Source organism: Spermophilus citellus (genome assembly GCF_964194105.1).
Source record: "Spermophilus citellus genome assembly, chromosome: 16".
Lineage (NCBI taxonomy): Eukaryota > Metazoa > Chordata > Mammalia > Rodentia > Sciuridae > Spermophilus > Spermophilus citellus.
Window position 1 is genome coordinate 42,667,628 of NC_138196.1, and position 23,850 is coordinate 42,691,477.

General features: G+C 36.4%; 1 protein-coding gene across 6 annotated transcripts in view; it reads right to left on the bottom strand.

Annotated features, from left to right (window-relative positions):
• Nucleotides 1-23,850, bottom strand: part of DLC1 (DLC1 Rho GTPase activating protein) — a 391,806-nt gene that overhangs the window by 74,582 nt on the left and 293,374 nt on the right. For 3 of the 6 annotated variants that reach the window (XM_081269380.1, XM_081269381.1, XM_081269379.1), the window contains exon 6: nucleotides 22,446-22,481. The exons of the other annotated variants lie outside the window; for them this stretch is intronic. In XM_081269380.1, the coding sequence (XP_081125506.1) occupies nucleotides 22,446-22,481 (36 nt within the window). The remainder of the gene's footprint in view (nucleotides 1-22,445; nucleotides 22,482-23,850) is intronic. 6 annotated transcript variants of the gene reach the window in all.

Below are 23,850 nucleotides of genomic sequence, written 5' to 3' on the forward strand. Positions count from 1 at the left end.
TTTTTCCTCAGGCGGCCCAAAATCCCCCACAGCAGTCAGGAAATGAACTCAACGATTAGAGTTCTGTTTTCCCCCCATGGTGACCCTGTGGTTAGGATGGTTGGATAAAAGGATCTAATTTATTGTCATCATGCTAGGGACAGCACACACTCCTCCTCTGCATAGTAGAAGAGGTCATGGGTATAGGAAATGGGATTTCAAACTTTCTGTGAAGTTTATTATTCATCCAGAAATAGTATGGAGCCATATATCTTCATCTTCGTGGGGTTATGGATCAGAAGGAAATGGAATGTGTAGTATTTGGAAATCTGGGGGCTTTTCTAATATGCAGCTCAAGGTTGGGACTTTTTTTTTTTTTTTTTAAACATCTCAGGTTTAAGTTTTGATTGGTTTTCGTGTTTCTCCACGTCCACTAAGAGACACCATTTTCAGAATGTGTATATTTTAATGTCTAAGAACTAGAAAAAATTTGGTAGAATGAGATGTTTCCTTTAATTCTGGAATTTGAATATACAGGGATTTAAATCTTGGTTCTATTGTGAAACTACCTATGAGAACTTGGGAAAATTACTTAATCCCTTGATTCAGTGCTTTTATAAAATGGGGAAATAGTCTTAATTAGGATTTTACTATTTTTTTTTTAAAGTTTAGAGCTAATATGTATCAAATATTTGGAATACTGCCTGGTTCACGGTAGAAACTAGATAAAGACACTTCTTACTAATAAGATACATCACTGGTCAGATGACTGAGTGATTGGGTTTTATTTCACATCTGGGCCCTAGAACTTATTCTGTGGTTTTGACCAAGTCTTAATTTATAAAACTTTAATTGCCCTGTATGAAAAATGAAAGAGAGGGGATCTTTTTCAATCTGCTATTTTCATTCATAAAATTCTGAAAGGGATTAAGAATACAGAGGAACGTTTTGTGCTTTAGGTTTCATAAACCCTAAAACTATGTGATTTATAAAAAAAGATTTTTATAAATGATCAAGTTTATGCAGCATAATAATTTTCATTTTGGCTAACTGCTATTGAGAATTGCTATGCTGGAAAAGGCTATTGATGTATACTAAATGGATGCATTTATACATGGTCTTTAACATTTGAAGAGCCAAACATTCTTAAATGATTGATAAGAAAAACACAACAGAATGTCTCCTTTAAAATGTAAAGTAAAAAAAAAAAAAGTAAAGTCACCCAGAAGAAAATTAATTATATAGAGTTTCATAGTAATTAGAAATTATGTTTTTAGGTGTTGTGGAAGAAGTGAGCTAAGATTACTTTGAAGATATCTCATGCTAAAAGAACAGAGCCACTTAAGATATCTAGTAAGAAAGATGGAAGGGATGGACTTGATCTTGGGCTTTTAACTTGGGGCGTTTAGCCTAAGGGCCAACCCTTAAAACGTTGCTCAAGAGGATTTAAATTTAAAGGAGACTACTTTATGGCCAAGGGCCCCTAAAACTGTGCAGAATGTGATTTAAGAAACACAACTTATTTCATGTTGACTGAGGATATTAATTTCACTTCTGTTTATTGGTTATTAGAACATGCTATGAGCAGCCACCTCAGAAACTGCTAAAGCAGGTGGAGAAAGTAAATTGCTAAGCTTATCAAAGATCTGCAAATTCTTTTATGGTACAGGATGTATTAAAAAAAAAAAAGAATGCAAGAATGCCCTTCCCCTTTAGTTATAACAAGAAATTTGGACAAGAAAGAAATAAGAAGCTGATACTAAATTGTCTCCCCAATGATGTGTCAAGGGTTTTTCTTCAGGACTAAGTGAAAGATTCAGGGACAGTATAAAGTATGTTGTTTAGACAGGACTGACCTAAATTTGTTCTTATTCTTCATTCACATGATTTTTAGAAAAATCCTAATCGGGGCTGTGAAGTCAGTAGGGGTCAAAAGAGTTCTTTGAACTTCTTTATATTTTCTACTTCTTTAAAAAGTAGATTACATACAGAAGAAAGCAGATTTGTATGTGAGGCCTTGCAAGTAACATCTACTGGAGGCTCTGCAGAGGGTATTGCTCCAAGGACTGTGTCAGGACTCAGATCTTTAGGGGAAAGTCAATGGTTCCCCAGGTGAGGATCTGCTGGGGAGGGAATGAAGGAGAAGTTTACACCTAAGGTGAATTCCAAATGAGTCTCAGTGCTGCAGGTGTAAGAATGCTGGTCCTTTGGTGCAAGCTGGCTTGGGACCACGGTAGAAAAGAGCTCAAGATTCCTTTATGGGCTCAGAACTAAGTTTGAGAAGGTAAGTGTGTCTTATACACTATCACACCCACAAAAAATTGATCCAAATAACAACCACCCCCAAGGAACAATAATTGTGCTTCATCCATGTGGCACCATTCTTTTGAAAATAACACGTTTTTATAGGCATCATTTGGGAGTAGCTATTTTTATAACTATTTTATGGAGTCTGAGGAGTTAAAGTGGTAATTATTTATTTTAAGAGTTAAGTTCCAGCCTTGTAAGGGTGCTTATACAAATAGTTCAGTAATGTACTTCCAACGTCACTGACTGAGCCCCTTGAAGATTGTAGCCAGCTTGAAGGTTGCCAAAATCACTGCTAGGAAAACTTTTGAATAACAGAAACCAAAGAAAGGAAATCAACAGTTATTCTATTAGCTGGTATGCTTCAGACACATGTGCTGGGGTTTGAGCTATGTATGCGGTGGCTCATGCATTCCCCTGGGAATGCATTCATTTCCTGGGAGGTTTCAGTAAACCCTTCCTAGCAGGGCTTCAGTAAATATCTAAATATCGTGGTGGTTGTGGTGGTGGTGGTGGTGGTATTCCGTGAGGCCATGCACATACGAATTTAGAGTAGGGCTTGGAACATAGTTACTTCTCAATAAATATTAACTATGATTATACTTCCCTTTTACAAATGAAGCAAAGGAGACTCAGTTTATCTCAGCGACTTCCCAACTCACCGTGAAAAAGTGGCAGAATAGGAATTTGTAGTTGCCAGACTTGGTTTAGTCAGGAATATGTACCATTTTGAACAAACTCTTGAAAATAGATTTGTATTGTTGTTGCTATTTCAAATATCTCTATTCCTAGTATCCTAGCTGATCTAAAAGGAATTTACTAGGTTCTATGTCAAAAAGTACACAGGAATCAATGTTCTGAATCTTCTAGACCCTAAAGATACCTTTTAAATAAATTCTAGACTATTCTTATCCTAAATTTCTCATCTCTTTAATTTCTGCTTCTTTTCCAACTTTTCCAAAGTAGCTTCTCTGATTGCAGACCCTCACTAGGTAACAAAAAAGTCACTAGGCTATAGAAAATGTTTTCTTTTCTTTATATGTTTAATGATAATTCATACTGCATTTCTTCCCAGCACAGTTATGAGAGATCTTTTGAAGTCTTGAACTCAGAACGAATGCTTATTTTTAAAATCAACATATTTTTCTAGTATGCTTTATAGAATTGTCTTGACTACCTTGAAGTGAACAAACATTGGAGTCCTATTCTTAAATTTCCCTGTCAGAAGTTTGGCTTTTTGCAAACGGGTAGGGAGGGGAAAGTCTCCTTTGGACCCAGTCCAGCTCTCTTAGGAGTTTGTGTGGGATAGGAATTTAAAATCTCTTTTTGCAGACCAATCTCATTACTTAAGTTTGGTGCTTCTACAGAAACCAAAAAAAAAAAAAAAAGTTCTTTTTCTTTCTTTGTTCCATCTCTTTTTCTAGCTACTGGATTTAGGATAAAACTTACCAAATTAATAGTACTTATGAGACATCAGATTTGGGAGACTTTGGGAATTAGAAGCCATTTTTGGAACTTTTATAAATTGGAGTGGGCCTATGTCTTTACCAAATATTAAATTTAAAATAAATTTCATTCTTTTGTCTACCAGAAACCATTGCAGATAGATGTGTGAAGTGCTCATCTTTAACTTTTGAAACATCTGTCCCACACTCTTAACCTCTTTCAACTTTTAAACATACAGTTTAAAATTCAACATATTTTCAAAATAATTGCAGAGTCACAAGAAGTTGCAAAAACAGTGTAACCCATCAGTTAGTTACTTCATGTGCATTACCAAAAATAAAGAAATTGATTGGTAATGCAATTAACTAACATTACAGATTTCAGTCTGATTTTGCCATGTTTTGCAAGACCTCTTTTTTTTTTTTTTTGGACGGGGAGGGGAGGTCTCTGGAATAATGTTGCAACACTTTTTAACTTATCTATATGTAGATTCTTACAACTGTCATCACAATCAGGTATAGCAGTATTCTGTCACACACTGGAACTCCCTCCTGCCACACCTTCCCTCCTTTCCTAGTCCCTGCAATCGTGTATCAGTTCTCTATCTCTATAATTTTGTCATTCAGAGAACGTTATATAGATAGGGGCGTCAGTGTCTATCACTTTCCTATGAATGGAGAATAAACTTATCTGTTTTGGGGGGGGGGCATGGATTTCTGTAAGTCAAACCTCATGGGATTTTGTTAAATTCTATGTCTAGGATGATGCTTTTTTACTTTCTTTGCATATAATTTCTTATTTTATTTCATAAAAATTAAAAAAAATTAAAGAAGCCAGGACCTGGTTTGATTTTATTGCTTCTAAATAAAAATTTTAATATGTTTTTCATTTGTTCTCCATTTCCTCCAGGGGAAAATAAATGAAATAAGTGGTTTTAATTACCAAGAATGAAAATGGCCTGCAAATATTAAATTTCTTCCTTAAAGAAAAATAGATGTGGTAGGTAGATTAGTGTGCCTCCCCCAAACCCCACTAATGAACACGTCCTAATCCCAGGAGCCTGGGAACCTCTGTATGGCAATGGAGAATTAAGGTGGTAAATAGAGATGAGTTTGTCAATCAGCTCATCTTCAAATACAGAGGTTATCCTGGGTTATCCAGGTGGGGCCAATGTAATCACTGGGTCCTTACATGTAGACAAGAGAAATGGAAGAGGTCAGAAAAAAAGCAATGTGAGAACTGGCTGTTGCTGTTTTGAAGACGGAGGAAGGGACTTCGAGCTTAGGACCTTGGGTTGCTTGTAGGAGTTGAGAACAGGAAGGAGATCATTCTCCCCTAGAGACTCCAGAAAGAAATCCAACCCTGCCAACACCTTGAATCTAGGCCCAGTGAGACCCATTTTGGACTTCTCAAAAGTGCAAAAGTGAATTCTTACTTGATCCCGATAGTCATTAACATTTCTATTATGCCAATGTAGCTTTGTTGTATGTGTGGGCTTGGATGTAATTTGTATGTTATTTTGTTTATAATTTATTCATAGGTGTGTGTGTGTGAATCAGATAAAACAACAAATCTCCAAGAGAAACAACGCAGGCAATTTTAAGAAGATAGTATGTATATTAAAGACTCTGCTAGAACCCAGGAAATGCATAAAGCACAACACAAGAAAAACAGAAAAAGAAGAATGACTGCAGCAGCATATTGATGACTGACTGAAATAAAATATTTTTGCAACTTTCAGTTTACAGTTTCAAACATACACAACAACAGAGAAATATAAGATAATGAATTCCCACGTACCCATTACTCAGCTTCAACAACATTCAATTCGTTGCCGATTGTATTTCATCCATGTTCTACCCACTCCATACCAGCTTGAGTGACATTATGAAATAATTCTCAGATAGCAAATAATTTCATCCATAAATATATAGAATGTATCTCTAAAAGTTAAATTTGTGTTTTAATAAATTTGGCCACAATCAAATGAAAAAAATTTCTTATTAATAATCATCTATTGTGTTCAAATTTCTTACTTCTCCAATCATTTTTTAATTTTAATTATTTACAGTTGGTTGTCAAAACAGAAATGAATATTTTTATGTGACAACGGATATCAGCAATTTAGTCTACTGACTCTAAATGATTTTTAGGCTATTTTGTCTTAGCAACAAATGTTTTTCAGTTCCTTAGGGAATTCATAATATATTTTCAACATTCTTATTGTTCTATAAGTATCTATTTTATAGGAAAATCTGGACATTGGATGATATGTCATTAGTTTTCTCTATGACATCTATTTACTTTGAGAAATGAAATTTTTCATTGTTTTCATAGCTTCAGGAACTTTAAAGAACTAAAAAGCATATTAAAGTTATTAAACGCTCAGCAAACTGAGGGTTTTGTTTTTATTTTTTTATTTTTCTTTCTTTTTCTTTTTTTTATTGGTTGTTCAAAACCTTACAAAGCTCTTGACATATCATATTTCATACATTAGATTCAAGTGGGTTATGAACTCCCATTTTTACCCCATATACAGATTGCAGAATCACATCGGTTACACATCCACATTTTTACATAATGCCCTATTAGTGACTGTTGTATTCTGCTACCTTTCCTATCCTCTACTATCCTCCCTCCCCTCCCCTCCCATCTTCTCTCTCTACCCCATCTACTGTAACTCATTTCTCTCCTTGTTTATTTTCCCATTCCCATCACAACCTCTTATATGTAATTTTGTGTAACAATGAGGGTCTCCCTCCATTTCCATGCAATTTCCCTTTTCTCTCCCTTTCCCTCCCACCTCATGTCTCTGTTTAATGTTAATCTTTTCTTCCTGCTCTTCCTCCCTGCTCTGTTCTTAGTTGCTCTCATTATATCAAAGAAGACATTTGGTATTTGTTTTTTAGGGATTGGCTAGCTTCACTAAGCATAATCTGCTCTAGTGCCATCCATTTCCCCGCAAAGTCCATGATTTTGTCATTTTTTAGTGCTGCGTAATACTCCATGGTGTATAAATGCCACATTTTTTTTTTTATCCATTCATCTATTGAAGGGCATCTGGGTTGGTTCCACAGTCTAGCTATTGTGAATTGTGCTGCTATGAACATCGATGTGGCAGTATCCCTGTAGTACGCTCTTTTAAGGTCTTCAGGGAATAGTCCGAGAAGGGCAATAGCTGGGTCAAATGGTGGTTCCATTCCTAGCTTTCCCAGGAATCTCCATACTGCTTTCCAAATTGGCCGCACCAATTTGCAGTCCCACTAGCAATGTATAAGTGTGAGGGTTTTGTTTTTAGAATCTTATAAGTGCAATGGTATTTACTTTGCTCAGCTTCCTACGTAAGAGATGTGGTAACATACTTGAGTTTCAAGACTCCCTGCTATACACATTACAAAGTGGAATTTGAAGGAAGCAATGCACAGTGATAGCAGGCACTGCAAATAAAATTGTGGTAGTCTAGGGCCCAAAGTGCCAACATTCCTATTCATTTTGTTATTTTATATTTTAGATACTATTCCAATCACTAGTGTAACCAGGAAAAATTTTGGTTCTTGGACAGGGAATCGTGTAAATACTAGAGCTATTTCTTAGCAGAATGAAAAATGCAGGATTAGCGTGGAACTATTCCAATTTAATATCTGTAGAGAACAGATTTATGGTAGTGAATAAACCTACTTCTCTAATTTCCTCCCTATTATATTCTGGAAATTTGCATCACTTACCATTAAAAAAAAAGGCCCTAAAAATAAAAATAAAAATGATGCTAAGATATCATGTTATACAAAATATTTAAGATGTGAGGGTATGTTTAGTTATGCCTTATTTCAGTAGATTTAATACATCTTAAATAAATTAAAATCATTGTTTTAATAAAATAGCTCTCATCAACTATTAGAGAAACAAAATCTTGATCTTGACCTTACATTATAGATTGAAAAAAAAATGATCGATTGGATTGCAGATTTACATATGAAAGGTAAACAAGACAACTTTTAGAGAAAAAGTGGAACTTCTCCCTGATCTGGGGGTGAGAAGAGACTTCATGGATAATCAAAAAGGCAGCCCCCCAAAAGAACTAACGATGAAAACAAATGATACATGTTCTATATTAACTTCCATTCATCAAGAAACACCATTAAAAGCAGAAGATTTTTCATGATACATAGACCATATAAAGAACTCCTGAAAATCAGTAAGAAAAAAGCAGAGTTTTTTTATGCATCCACCATAATGGCTAAAACAAAGCAGATGGAAATGACCAAGTGTTGCTTGAAGAGCAAATGAAACTCTCATAAACTGCTGGCAGATGTATAAATCAGTACAATTTGGAAAGCTTTCATAGTATGTGATATACTAAGTCCACCAAATAAAAAAAATGTTTTGAATATAAATGTATTCATTTGCTCAAGAAAACATATTCATTAGAATGCTCATAGAAGTGCTATCTGTGGTAGCTCAAACTGGAAAACATACAAATGCATATTAAGAGTAGAATGGATAGGGTTAGTAGAATGCTTGCTTTGCATGCACAAAGCCCTGGGTTCAATCCCCAGTCCCACCAAAGGAAAAAAAAAAGGATAGATAAATCACAGCATATCAAGACTACAGAATGCTCACTAGAGCCATGAGAATGGACACTTTACAACTATGCCCAATATGGATGAATCACATGAGTATAATAGTGAGCGAGGAAAGCCAGACACAAAATAGTGTGTACTGAGTGATTATATGTATGTAAAAACAGAACACATCTCTATTATTAGATATCAGAACTTTGGGTGGAGCAGGTGGAGTGGAGTGGTAGACCTGATGCTAAGCATGCACAATGCCCTGGGTTCAATCCCCAGCACCACCATTAAACAAACAAAAAAGAAATTAGAACTTTGGAAGTGGGTAGTGGTGGGGACCCCGAAAGGTCTTTTGCAGAGTTACTGGTGTTTCATGGTGTGGGTTCCGATCAAACAGGTATGTTCAGTTTTTAAATGTTATCAAGCAGTGCACTTATTTATACATGTGTTTTTCTGTATGCATATTATTCTTTAACAAAAGGTAATTATTTGGCATTCATGCTTGGTAAGTCCATTTGATATAACTCCTTTAAAAAGAAAAACACATTCTTGGATTTGTGATACTGTGGATCACGGTCCTAGATGGAAATCTTGAGCTTATGGTGAATTCACATATGAGTAATCTAGGAACTTATCAAATGCAGATTATTTTTAGTTTATTCCTTTACTTTCTTAATTCATATCTCGAGGTTCCCACTAAAAGGATATTTCTTTTCTGAAGTCAATATATTGTCCTTAATCCAAACTACTTATTTCTCCTTCAACCTTTCATGTTACATCTTCTGTCCTTCTGTTATTCTGTTACTTATGAAGTTCTATAGTACTTAGTTGTTTTTGTATCTGTATTTTCCAAAAGTGCTAGTCCTCTGAGGAGGAGCACCTATTTTTGTGTCACAGAATACATTAGTTTATACGTATATACCAGACATGAAATAAACATTAGATTGTCTTTAGTTTGTAGCTTTCTTAAGCCAGACATCGCTAAACACCAAGATTAAATGTAGACTTCGGATATATTATACTGCATTTAAAAATATTTATAATAAAATTCAGTAAAATACATATCCTGTAAACAAAGAAGGAACTATAGACTCCTTAATAACTGCTAAGGGGAAGGAGACAAGCAGAGTTTGTGTGGCTTATACTGGTTGTGTTACTAATGGTCTATTTAAGAAATGCACAAACCCATGCCAAAAATCATGGATAATTTGGATAAAGGACTCTCGAGAAAAGAGATATGAACTTTATGCATAACTACATTATGCATTTTATTGACACAATCATGTCAACAAATTGCAATTTACTTACGAACACCAGAACCCAATGAGGCAGGGGAGGCAATAGACTTTAATGCATCTGTAGATATGAGGCTCAAAACACATTAATTTTCTTCCTCTGAAAATGTTTCAAGACTGTTTTTGTGAGTTCGATCTCCCATGAAAGATCATTCTTTTACGTAGCAAGGTTACAGAATATTAAACAGCTTTAGAATAAATAAGAAATGAAGCATATGCATTAAAGAAAAGGAACTGTTCTGAAAAGGGTTTTGGCAGAATGCACTAAAATTGAACACATTTTTGAAGTCTGTCACTCATTCTCAAAGGAAATTAAGAAATTAAGAAATATCTATATAAAGATTTATCTATTAATCATCCATCCATCAACCAACCATAACCATTCATCCATCCATCCACCCAATCTTTATTCCTAAAGAAATTCCCCAAAGAAAGTCCACTTAATTATTTTAGATAAAAGGGTCCAAAAGAAGCATTTTGATAATCTTCAACAGACAATGCTTATTTTTTTCCCTTCTTCTTTTGCATAATCTTTCCCTATAGAATTCCTTAATGATAAATTGAAGGGATAAATGCAAGGGTTTACTGTAACATACAAAATAAAATAACTTCCATATACTTTGCTTGATTTTACAGGAGAAATATAACTAAATTTGAAAATTCTTCAATGACTACTAAAGATTAACTAACCAAATAAATGCTTTGCTGTTTTCCAAATGTGGAATAATGCAGGCCAGGCTTTAAATTGTTCTTTAGCATGACTGGGCTGTAAAAGTTTTATGTCGCTCTCAGAATTCAAATCCAAGTTACCTTTGATTTTCAAGGCCTTCCATTTGCAGCTATAGATTGTGTTCTATAAAAGCTGGTACTAGAAACTTCTACAAGGTGTAATCTTAGGCTTGTTACTTAAATCCATGGGACCTCATTTTAAAATGGTAAAACAGTCTCCTTCCTAAAGAAATGTCATGAGGCTGAGGGATTTGACACCACTGAGATGCTCAGTAAAGGTTAACTATTGCCCGGTGTGGTGACACATGCCAATGGTCCAGCTACTCGACTCGGGAGACTGAAGCAGGAGGATAGCAAGTTGGAGACCAGCCTCCACAATTTAGTGAGACTGGTCTAAAAATAAAAAATAAAAATAGTCGGGGACATTGTTCACCTGGGTTCAATCACAAGTATCTAAAAAAAAAATTAATTATTATAACCACGAATCACAAACTAAGCACTTTCGGGGGCCATTATTCATAAGAAAGGACACAATTTTGGCCATAACTTTCACTGAGAAGTATCAAGTTGAATTTAAGTGGTTCCTAATGTGAATATTTTATGACTGGTCACTAAATCAACCTAATCATATAGAAGCATTTGCTACCACTTATTTATTTATTTATTTACACCTCATCTTAGTCCTTAACAGGCCTACATTATCCTATATTGGCCAGATTCTCAGTAAGAATCTCAATAAAATCCAAATAATCACATGAAAAATCAATTTTCCCGAAAGCAGAATGGCTGTTGCACTTAAATATTGAAAACGATGAGTTGTACTACATGGGTAAATAATCCAAATTTTTATTATAAAGCATAATGTAAAAGATTATAAATTTTTATTATTTTGTTAGAATTTCTACATTTTTTTTTAAAAAGAGAGAGAATTTTTTAATATTTATTTTTCAGTTTTTGGTGGACACAACATCTTTATTTTATTTTATGTGGTGCTGAGGATCGAACCCAGTGCCCCATGCATGCCAGGCGAGCGCGTTACTGCTTGAGCCACATCCCCAGCACTAGAATTTCTACTTTTTACTCATCATTTTTACAATTCAGCTCCGGATAAACAGTATTTCCCCTTTTTTTCTGTTGAAGAAATATTATTTTAAAATTATCAGCAATAGGACCCATTTTAACTGTAACATATCCGCTAAAATCTGGCATGAACTTTGTTTGATCAACTATCTGGTACCAATAATTAATGAGAACAGCAGGAAATATTAACAGTTAGGATATGAATAAAATATGTGCATGCTATTATACATATAATGTTTAAAAATATATATGAGGGCTGGGGTTGTGGCTCAGTGGTAGAGCGCTTTCCTAGCATGTGCAAGGCCCTGGGTTCAATCCTCAGCACCACATAAAAATAAATAAATAAAATAAAGGCATAAAAAAAGCAAAGCAAAACAAACAAAGGTTTTATATATATATATATTATTTTTTGTGAGACAAACATATCAACATGAGTTTCTACTATCTTCACCTCCCTTGAATCATGTGTGTATTTGCAAAATGTTTTTTTTTAAATCTCATTTACATACTCATCAAAGTGTACATAAGGACTAGACCCCACCACCTGTTACGTAGTCAAAGACTCCAGCAATTCTCCTATGTCCTGCGTCACCCAACATTTTTCTTTTTCCAAAGTCATTCCCTTCAGAATAAAAGTACTTTCTTATATGGGAAAAAAGGAACATGCATACACTGTAGGTGGGACTGCAAATTGGTGCAACCACTATGGAAAGCAGTAAGGCAATTCCTCAGAAAACTTGGAATGGAACCATCATTTGACCCAGCTATCCCACTCCTCAGTTTATACCCTAAAGGACTTAAAAACAGCATACTACAGTGACACAATCATATTAATGATCATAGCAGTTCAATTCACAGTAGCTAAACTGTGAAACCAACCTAGATGCCCTTCAACAGATGAATGAATAAAGAAAATGTGGGGGTTGGGGCTGTGGCTCAGCAGTAGAGAGCCTGCCTTTCACATGTGAGGCACTGGGTTCGATCCTCAGCACCACATAAAATAAGTAAGCAAAATAAAGATATTTAAAAACAATAACAACATAGTAATGATGTTTAAAAAAAAGCAAATGTGGTACATAAACAAAATGGAATATTACTCAGCTTTTAAAGAATGAAATTATGGCATTTGCTGGTAAATGGATGGAGCTGGAGAATATCATGCTAAGTGAAATAAGCCAGTCCCAAATAACCAAAGGCTGAATGTTTTCTCTGATATACAGATGCTAATTCACAATAAGGGGGTGGCTAGGGAAGAATAGTGGTACTTTGGATTAGACAGAGGGGAGTGAAAGGAGGGGATGAGACTTTGGTGCCCTTTGGCAAAAAGGATAATAAAATGAATCAGGCAGTATGACCCTGTGTGCATATATGATTACACGACCGGTGTAATCCTATATCATGTACAACCAGAAGAATGAGAAGTTATACTCCATTTATGTATGATGTCTCAAAATGCATAATATTTTCATGTATAACTGTTAGAACAAATTTGAAAAGCCCTCTCTTAAATCCAACCCCCTCTTCTCAATCCATTTGCTTGTTCCCATTTACTGTAGACCTCCTTCCTAGAGCCACCCATACTCACTGTCTTCAATTCCACACCTTCTTTCTCTCTCCAATCCATTCCACCCCGACTGTAACTCCTACTTCTCCACCAGAAATGCTCCTCTGGAGTTCCAAACTGACCCCCCCCCCACCCCCCCCCCCGTTACCAACTCTAACGGTTAGCTCTCAGTCTTCAGTCTCTTGACTGATCAGCATTATTTGATAAGTGAATCTTTTTCAGTCCACTTTGAAATTTTCTTCTCATGGATTCCAGACCATCACAGAGTCTACCTCACTGGCTATGCCCTTTCAGTTACTTGTTGAGTTCTATTCTTTTCCAGACTTTTAATGTCGGAGTGCCCTTGGGCTCCAACACCTTTGACATCTTCTCTAATTCAACTCTCTCTTTGATGAGCTCATCCATTCTCATGGCTTTTACGACTATCTATGTGCTAATGACTCCCACACCTATATCTCTAGCCTAAACTTCTCCCCTGAATTCTGAACCAGTTGACCCAGTTGCATGTACACATGGACGTCTAAGAGATGTTTAAAACGTAACTGCTGAACCAATAATGAATTCTGGATCTCCCTCTCAGAAGTTGTTTCTATCTCATTCTTTTCCATCTTGGTTCCTGAAAATTTCTCTTATTCCCCCCATATATCATCTAATCAACTATCATCTTGCCTTCTTTCTTTCTCTCATGCCCCAGGCCCTCTGGGACAGCAAATCTTGCAGGCTTGACCTTCAGAAGATATCCATAACTGGGTCCCTTCTCACCTTCTCCACTGGTATCATCCTGATCCAAGCTAGTATCACGGCTTGCCCGGATTATTCCCATAGCTTCCTAGTCTCCTCCCTTCCATTCTTGTCTCTCTTGAGTCTATTATCAATGGAGCTGTCAGAGTCATTCTATTAAAACTTAATAACACATCAGTCCTCTGATAACTCTTCACTTTCTGTCTCATTCAAGAGCAAAATCTGAAGTCCTTAAAATAATCTACCAAGTCTTCCCTTCTGTTATTTCTCCAACCATTTCATCTGTTAACCTTCCCTTGCTATCTCCTGGCTTCCTTCGTGTTTCTTAAAAGAATATCTGGGGAAAAATGGCACCAAAGTCTCATTCTTACTTAAGATCTTTGCGTGTATAATTTCTTCTGCTGAGAAAATTCTGCCCTCAAAGAATGCTGCCTTATCCGTCACATCTTCACTTAACTGTTACCTTCTCAAGGAGGTCTTCGCTGAGCGCCATATTTCCAATGTCATGTCACTGCCCACCTACTCACCAACACTGCACGGTCCCCTTTTTCTGTTTTATATTTTCCCCCATAGGACTTATTATTACCTTCCAACTTGAGAGCAATCCATCATATATAATTTACTTATTTGTTTTCTCTATCATCTACCTCTCTCCATGACAGCAATGGTTTGTCTGTTTCAGTCATTGGTGTGTGTCCCTGGAGAGTATGAATATTTGGCACATAATAGGTGCTCAATAAATATTTGTTGAATGAAAGGGTATCTTTAACTTCTCTGCTTTTCTCACTAGAATTGAAAGTTCCTTTGGGGCAGAGATCACGTCACATCCATCTTTCTGCCTTCAGAGTTCAGTCTGGTATCTGGCAAAGAATAGGTGGCCATTAATATTTGTTGACATGAACTGTTGAAGAAAAACACACTCTAGGATTTTTTTGAGTGCCCAAGATGGCCAGAAGGATGAAAGAGAACCATATTGATGATATAGTGGATTGGCAGAGAAAGTCACTAAACAACAACAACAACAATTAAAAAAAAGCAAAAGAAGAAAAGATATTAAATTTTACATTATGTAAAAAAAGTAGAAAGAATTTAGAAATAAATAAACAAAAATAAAGGCTGGGGAGGTTCTGGACTTTTTTTTTTTTTTTTTTTTTTTACTATCGAGAGAATAGGAATGAGGAAATGAATCAGAATCATCTGGGAATATTTGAGGCATTCAACACTGCTGCCTCTTTAAGGAAGCCACTAACATTTGCAGAATATTTATTACGTGCCAGCTTTTTTGATGCAATTTCCAGTGGATGCTCCCGGGTGTTTTCCTGGCCCTTCTACCTACTGGCTCCAGCCTTAAAGGCTGTGTTTCTCTATATGGTGTCACTTTCTTACATAAGAAGACAGTCATACAAGTGAATAATATTTTTTTTTCCTGTTGTCCTCATTCCCCTTGCTTCTTAATGGAAAAGTACTTGTAAAAATAGAATGGTAGCTTTGGGACGTTAGGTCACTACACAGATTCCAGGATAATTATTTTAAGCAGGTCCATATGACAAAGACGGTTTTAAATGGTCAAATCAGCCTTTTAAACAGCTCCTTAGGTAGTGAATTCCTAACTATAACAGAAAGTAAGGATGAGCATAAAATTTAGACGACTGGTTCCTTCTGGATGTTGAGGGGGTTTTCTAAGGTGTTGAGGGCGTTCGATTTCTTAAATTGGTCGGTGATTTCAAAGGTGCTAATTTTAATATATTCCATATTGATATGAAATACCTCTTTTAAAAAAATTTAGTTGTAGATGTATTCAATGCCTTTGCTTCATTTTAATTTATTTTATGTGGTGCGGAGGATCGAACCCAGTGCCTTACACATGCCAGGCAAGTGCTCCACCACTGAGCTACTGAGTCCCTGAAATACCTCTTTTAATGAAATATTTTTTTTTTAAGAAGCCAAACTCCTTCTCTTGGCTAAGCCTCATCCCAAACAATGAAAGATCTTTAATATACATTAGGCTGGGACTCACTGGAGTCACTTGGATAGCTAAAAATAGTTTCCATGATAAAATAATCATAAATATTTCAAATCTTTTTGTGGAGAGCTTTTACATAAAGGTCACTGAACAATAGAAGCTAAAATGGCTTCATCCTGTTCAGGTTATATACTGATTCATTTTGTTTGTTTGTTTATAAATCATTTGTTTTACACTTAAAAATGCTCTTTCTCTTGGTCTGAATACCAGTGGAATTCCAGCCAAGTCTATTGAACTCAAGACCAGTAAATGCAACTCTAAGTAAAAATGCGCCAATTATAGCCTGGAGGTAAAAGATGGGATTCCTGGCCTACAGAGCTCTGGGCTCCCATTTGGTCTGGGACAGAGGACTGAGCTGGGTCTAGAGCAGTGCCATTCAAGAAAAATGTGACGAAACCCCCTTTGTTATGTAAAGTTTTCTAGTAGCCTCTTCAAAAACCTAAAAAGAATGAGATAAAATTAATTTATTTCCATTTTAAACAGTTTTCTTTTAGTTACATTAAACAGTAGAGTGTATTTCAACATATTATACATTCATGGAGTTCCCATTCTTGTGGTTGTACATGATGTGGAGTTACACTGGTTGTATATATGAACATAGGAGAGTTATGCCTGATTCACTCTACTATCTTTCCTATTCCCCTCTTTCCCCCCTTCCCTTCATTCCTCTTTGTCTAATTCAGTGAACTTCTATTCTCCCCATCCCCTACCTTATTGTGTGTTAGCATTCACTTATCAGAAAGAACACTGGCCTTTGGTTTTTGGGGGCTGACTTATTTCACTTAGCATGATAGTCTCCTGTTCCATTCATTTATCAGTGAATGCCAAAATTTCATGATCCTTTACAGTTGAGAAATATTCCATTGTGTATATATAACACATTTTCTTTATCCATTCATCTGTTGAAGGCCACCTAGGTTGGTTCCATAGCTTAACTATTATGAATCAAACTGCTTTTTAGTAGTATATATCCTACCAATACATGCCAAATACCATTTGAGCAAGTAAGTAATATAAGGATCAATAAAATACCTTACATAGTCAATATTTGAAATCTGGTGTGTATTTTATACTAAATATCATCCAAGTTGCCACTGGCCACATTTCAGATGCTTAATAGTCAGACCCGTGGCTGAGGCTACCCTGTTGGACCACACAGGCTGTCTATGAGGGGATGGTGGTGTGTTCTGGCTAGTGTGAATAAGGATTGGGACTCCTGCTTCCTTGTCCACAGCCACCAACCACTGCTGCTGAGCATCTCTTTTCTCTTTGGTTTTAGAGTCCCATAATGAAGCCTGTTAGCAGACAGAATCCTCCCTGTCTCTCTGGACCTTGTAGTCATATACTCCTTTAAAGGTCTGCTAACAGTTTATAGTGCTTGCTAACACCAAGGATTATGCTGACGGACAAGTCTCTTCTGAATACCTTTGAGAAAGGTAGAAGTCATGAATGGGTAGCAAATAATAAGCCTGAAGGTGCACAAAATGCTAACTTGTATTCCAGTTATATTTAAGGACTAGGATTTAGAGAATCTGAGGTCAAAAAAGGCTCCAGATCACTGGTGAAGGGTGGGTGGAGATGAGGATTGGTGAGGTGTACGGAAGGATGCTACATGAGAAAAAAATCCCCAAATCCAAAACAACCAAACCAAACCAAACAGTGCCAGTGATCTGTCAGTATCACTAAGAGCTGAAGATGGGGTCAGAAGTGTATCAGGGGGAGTTAAAAGAGGAGGGACCTCAAGCAACCAACTCCCTTTCTACTCTTCTTCACCAATATTTACCCCTAAACAATGGCTGTTCTGGGGGATGTTTAAGAACTGCTTCACATAACAGTGTATGTTTAGGGTGTTCTATGGAAGTGGGGGTAGAAAATGAAGTGGAAAATGGTTGGGACTACACAAAGTTGCATAAGTCAATGTCAAAGGCTGGCAAGAAGGTGAATTATAAATGACTGATGGTAGAAAAGGAAGTGAATTCCTAGGGCCTCTCAATGGTCACAGGATTCACAGGAAGGCAAAGATGAATTGGGGATTACCTATATTGCTATACTGACTCTCAGGGACCAGAACAGCTAGGAGAAGAGAGTAAAATATATACCTGGCGAGTGGACCAAAAATACTATTTTAAGGATGTCAGGGAGGCTTCCAAGTGCAAGCCCAGATGACAAATCAGAATGCTGAATCTACCTTTGGGTTTTTTGATTCCACAAAGCTTGAATCTGTGGGCACACCACAGGATTAGGATCAATGTCTAGAAGTAGTCTTGGCTTATGTTTGGGCAATGTGTGACCTTGCTCAAGCCATTTTCTTTACTGGGCTTCGGTTTCTTTATCTGTAAAATAAAGGATTTGAAAGTAATAACCTCTATAGTCCTTTTGCCTCCAGATTCCTCTGACTGATACCTATCTTTCTTTTATTCATGGATGATACATTCTAAGACTCCCAGTGGATGGATGAAAAACAGTTAGTACTAAATCCTACATTTATTATGTTTTTTTCTATATATATGTATCAAAGATAAAGACACTGACAACAGTAACTAATAATAAAATAGAACAATTATAACACTCTACTGTAATAAAATAGCACCAGGAGCCACACTTTGGAGCCATTATGAAGTAAAATAAGAGGAACTAAAACATAAATGCTGTGATACACTGATAGTCAATCAGATAACTCAGAAGGCCTCTAAGTAACTAAAGGGCAGGTAGTGTATATAGCATGGATACATGGACAAAGGGATTCACATCCTGGGAAGGACAGAGGAGAATAAAATATAATTTTGTCACTCTACTTAGAAAGGTGTGCAGTTGGAAACTGATGAATATTTGTTTCTGGAAAATTTCACTCAATGTTTTCAGACTACAGGTGACTGTGAGTAAATGAACCATGGAGAGTGAAACTGTAGATAATGGGGGACTACTGTATTTCAGGGAGATTGGCCTTATCATTTTTGTATGTAAGGACAGAACCAGCTTTTGTGAAACCTGATGCCATGCAATGTTGGATGATGCCATTTTTTAAAAGAATAAAATAACAAAATTAAGAAAGTAATATTAGACACTGAAATAAACTGCTTTAGAATGAGAAAAGACATCCCAAGGAATCACTGGAAATTTGAAGAGTCAGGTCTTTTTCTTCTGAGATCTCTTTTAATAATCGCCAGACATGCTAATGTAGAATATCTCTATGTGTTCAGCCTGGTTTCTCCTCCCCATTTATACAACACAACTCCTGGCACTCTCAAAGGTCCACCCAAGTCGAGGTCCCTGGATTTTAAGTTTCCTTAGTATCATGGGTGGAATTGTGCTACCTGCCCCCATACCAAAGTTTGTGTGTTGAAGTTCTAACCCCCTGTAGTCTATTTGGAGATAAGATACTTAAGGAGGTGACTGAGTTCAAATGAGACTGTTAGGGTAGAGATTTCTCCTAACATGACACCTTTCATTAAAAGAAGAAGAAGAGCCACATGGGTCATGAATCCACAAAGGGACAACAGTGAAAGGACAAAGTGGCTAGAAGGTGGCGGTCTGCAAGGAAAGGAAAGAACTGGACTCAGAAGATCCCAACCCTGCTGGCACCTTGATCTTGGGCTTCTAGTTCTCCAAACCATGAAAAAAATACATTTCTGTTGTTTGAGCCACCTCATCTGTGACATTTTGTTTTGGAAACCTGAGCAAAGTAACACAATTAACTGCTTGATAACAGTTCCTGTGTTTAAAGACTTTGCTCCTTCACGCCTTATCCCTTTGCCCAGAACCATTTCCTTATATCCATCTGTTCCAATGCAACTCAACTCACACCTTCCCAGTGGAGAGACCTCTCAAGCTCAGAGTGCAATTCCTACCAGCTGTCACTCATGTCACAAGTGACTATGACTTATGACAGCTCTTATATCATTATCCTATCCTACTACTCAGACTTTTCAAAAACCCACATCTTCTTTCCCTCATTAAGTGAGTCTTTTACAGACTATCAGGGAAAACATCTTAGATCAAATTGGGATGTTAGAAAAATTTCTTTGGAACAATCTTTTCTCAGGGGAGAGGAGTCCTATTTAAGTTAAAAAAATCTTTTATATGTTATTTCCAAAGTTAAAAGATAATGGAATCTACCGTATAGTTTAGTGCTATATTTGCACTAAACACATATAAACAGAATAACTGTTTGGGCTGAATCCTCTCCTCCTTCCAACCACTTCCTACTCACTGGATGGGTCAGAGGCATGGATCTTTGTTTCTGTTGTGGCAACCCAATCCTGGTTGTTGCCTTCTGGTTTTCTACTGCTTATGCCAGCAACGGAAGTTTACAGGAATATCTTCCAAAAACCTTTGGCCAGAACCAAAGGAAGTGAGTACATTCAAGGGTAAAAGGATGATTCAACCTCTTTGAGTGCTTAATTCTTGGTATCCCTTCTGAAATTGCTGAAAAGAATGCCAACAAGCTGTCATTATCATGGTGCTCCCTGGGAGGTGGAGATCTGCCAGTACTCATTGGATTTCAACCAACAATTCATCAAATAAGTCATCGAAGGAAATGAGCATCTATTTCTGACATTTAGAAGGAATATCTAACACCCCTGAAAAATCCACATGTGTGCTTGATAGTAAGTTTCATAAAACTATGCTTCTTATCAGCATTTTAATGTGCTGCAGGCTTAAATGTGCACTAAGTATAATATGATATGATATGGTAAGATAATTCATTGGAGAATTATGGCAAGGGAGGTGTCAGCATTTAGGCTCAGAATAAGAGTAAGCTTCTCAGCTCACAAAAATATGAATCAGTTAGCCACAGAAAAAAATGAGAACTTAATCTCCTAGTAAGAAAACATACCTGTGTTCAAAATATTTATCAAATGCCATATTTTTCTAGTGAACCAAGGTCCTCTAGGGGGGACATCCATCACCATCCTCAGGAAAGTGAGAGGTCTGCTTTTGCAATCAGAACGACTTCCAAGTCCCTCCTGCCAATAGCAATGTGGAATGGTTCAGCAAGAGCTCCGGAGACTTCCTTGGGAGCTGAGTGGGCAGCTATGAATCATCCCTCACCCTCTGCGTATATCCTTACTCATCCCCTTGGACGATTATATGAAAATCATACTTTGCATTTTTGTAAGGAATGCTTTTCCTGATGGCATCAGACAGGCCTGGAGTAAAGGCAGACCCCGGTGAGCAGTGCACCTTGAAATTGGATATGCTTCAAAAATGTTTGCAAATGCTGTTTTGAGTCTGAGTCAACACACCTGATTTGGAAGGCTGCCATAGACAGAGACCAGCACTGCTGGCAACAGTACAAGGACTCCATTCTGGAGATTAATAATAATAATAATAATAATAATAATAATAATAATAATAATAAACTAATTTTTAACCCTTTCCTAGTTGACTTGAAACAGCACTGTGATGTACAATGCACCTGTTTTGTTATAGATGAGAAAGTGAACCTCGGAAGGTCAATTGGCATCCAAATACCTAAAGCATGGTTTTCTCCTTTGATATGGCTGCTTCTCATATATTTGGCCAAAGCTAATAGTTTAGTATTCCATCATAAGGGAAAAAAATATCTGGATCCTCAGTCTTTGCATTCTGACCCTGTTTATTACCAATTTTCCACGTAGCTTCAGATCTGCACAGATACAAGATGCCCACTGAAGTTGACTGATGTACTTTGGGAATAATTGGCCATGGCAATCATTATGTTGCAAGGTCAAAACAAATGAACTGTCTCAAAAAAAAAAACAAAACATGTTCTTACAAGTAGCGATCACTGCAATGGCATTATTGAGCCTTTCTATATATATATATATATAAGCTCCTGTCAAGGCTGAATGATCAAGCTGAAGGGGAGGTGATGCAGCTCTCTGTTACTTAGGTCTAAATTGTATGACATATAGTAGAAGTAATTGAGGATGCTTAATTTATAGAAAAAAGATTCCAGAAGAAATTTCTGGAGTTTCTTTCTGTGATTGAAATCCTCCTATGCAGAAAGATAATTTATTTTTGTTTATGTATACCTCAAAGTATAGAATATGACAATAGGTGGAAGCCAGATGTAAACAGATTTCAAACCAACTCGGAAGATTATTTTCTAACACAGCCCATGAGAGATGATGATAGAGTTCCATATAACAAGCCCATCCCTAGAGGTATCCATGTGAATGCTCAATGGCCCTGGGGCAGGAGCATCATGGTTGGAGTACAGCGATATTACCCTTCTCCTGGATTATAAGGATCATTTGAAAAAAATAAGCAAAGGGATCATGGTGGGCATATAGGCAGCCATCTTTTAATTCTGCCAGTTAACAACATTTTAATTCCCGTTTACTATTATCATCACTCCACAAAATAAAAGATACTGTAAATCAAGAAGGGTATAAAATAAGTAATGTAAGAATGAAGGCTAGTTCTTGTATAGTGAATAAATTCTGCTTTATGAAATATAAACCATTTATGTAAATTAAAACATACAATAATCAATACTATACAGTCTACATTCTCTCTCTCTCTCTCTTAGACACACACACACACACACACACACACACACACGGACTGGGAAGAAGAAATACCAACTCCTGAGAGTGGACATTTCTGCATAAGTGAAGAGGAAAGAGGTGCTTCAAAGAGAAGTCAACTTTACTCACAGTATGTTTTATTTTTAAAAAATGGTAACACAGGACTGGAGATGTAGCTCAGGGCAGAGCACTTGCCTAGCATGCATAAGGCTCCAAGCTCCATCCCCAGCACTGAGCAAAAAAGAAAAAAAAATAACACATTTTTTTAAATAAAAAAAGTATTCACATTTGTCAATTCTGGATGCAGAAATATAAAGGTATATTACATTATCCTTATGTGTTTTTCTGTATTCAAAATCATTGCCCTCAAATGGGAGTTCATAACCCACTTGAATCAAATGTATGGAAGATGATATGTCATGAGCTTTGTAATGTTTTGAACAACCAATTAAAAAAAATCATTGCCCTCTCCTCTCCAACAAAACAAAGCAAAACACAGCTGTACTGCATTGCCCTCATTTTTCTCATTTCAGCATGCACCAGACCAAACTCAGTTGCTCATTACTGCAGACCCATAGGCCATGATCTGGGAGGGAGGGGGCCACTTATTTATCGACTGCATCTTATAGGTGTCTTATGAACCATGCCTCAAGTTTATGATTCCTCCAATGTGTATAGAGTCTCTGGGCTTCCACAATTCTTAATTTTTAACAGATACTCTCTTTACAGTTTCTCTCAGATCTCATATTCTCTCTGAAATCAGAAAAAAAGTTCTTCTCCATGGAAATTTTGATTATCTATCTTCTGGGGCTGAGAGAACATTCTCATTCCAGATATAATTCAGATTATTACAACTTTCACCATTTTTAACCCCAGATATTCCTTTTGTTGTTTATCTTCATACAGTCTATATTCTTAAAAATTTTAGCCTCAAATATGTATTTACTAAGTGATAACCTAGAGTATAAGTGTTGCATATCTAATATTAGAATATCTTTGCTTCTGCAAAGTGAGTTATGGCCATAGCTTGAAATGAGATGAAATATTTCCAGGGGAGAGATGTTTGGGGTACAGGTGGGGCTTTAATTTGACTCTATTACCTCAGAGAAATTAAAAAGCATCCTAGGATTTTCTCTAGTTTTCTACTTGGCCTTTCTTGATGTTGCCTTGAATCTACCTTTGCACACGACGAAGTTTTTTTTTTTTTTGTTTGTTTGTTTTTTGCCAATGATACATATGCAGTTCTTTTTTAAATGGATGAATGAATATTTACAAAATTTTTAAGTTTCTGCTTTTACCTATTTCATACTTTTGGTCTAATCTTTTAAATAGTTTCCAACCTGGGGATTCAGGATGGCTAGTGGGGGATTAAAAAAAAGTAATTTGTCATTGAATCATTTTGAACACCCCAGAAAGCTTCAAGAAATGTCACTTTTAAATATCCAGCTTATTTAGTTTTGGCTAGACTTCTATTATCATAGTTCATAGTAACTATCCTTCCTGATTAGTTTCCCTAACTGGGAGATATTTAAATATTTGATTTATTTTAAAAGAGGCAACAAAAAATATTGCCTAGTAAAATGCATTTTTGTGAGTTAAA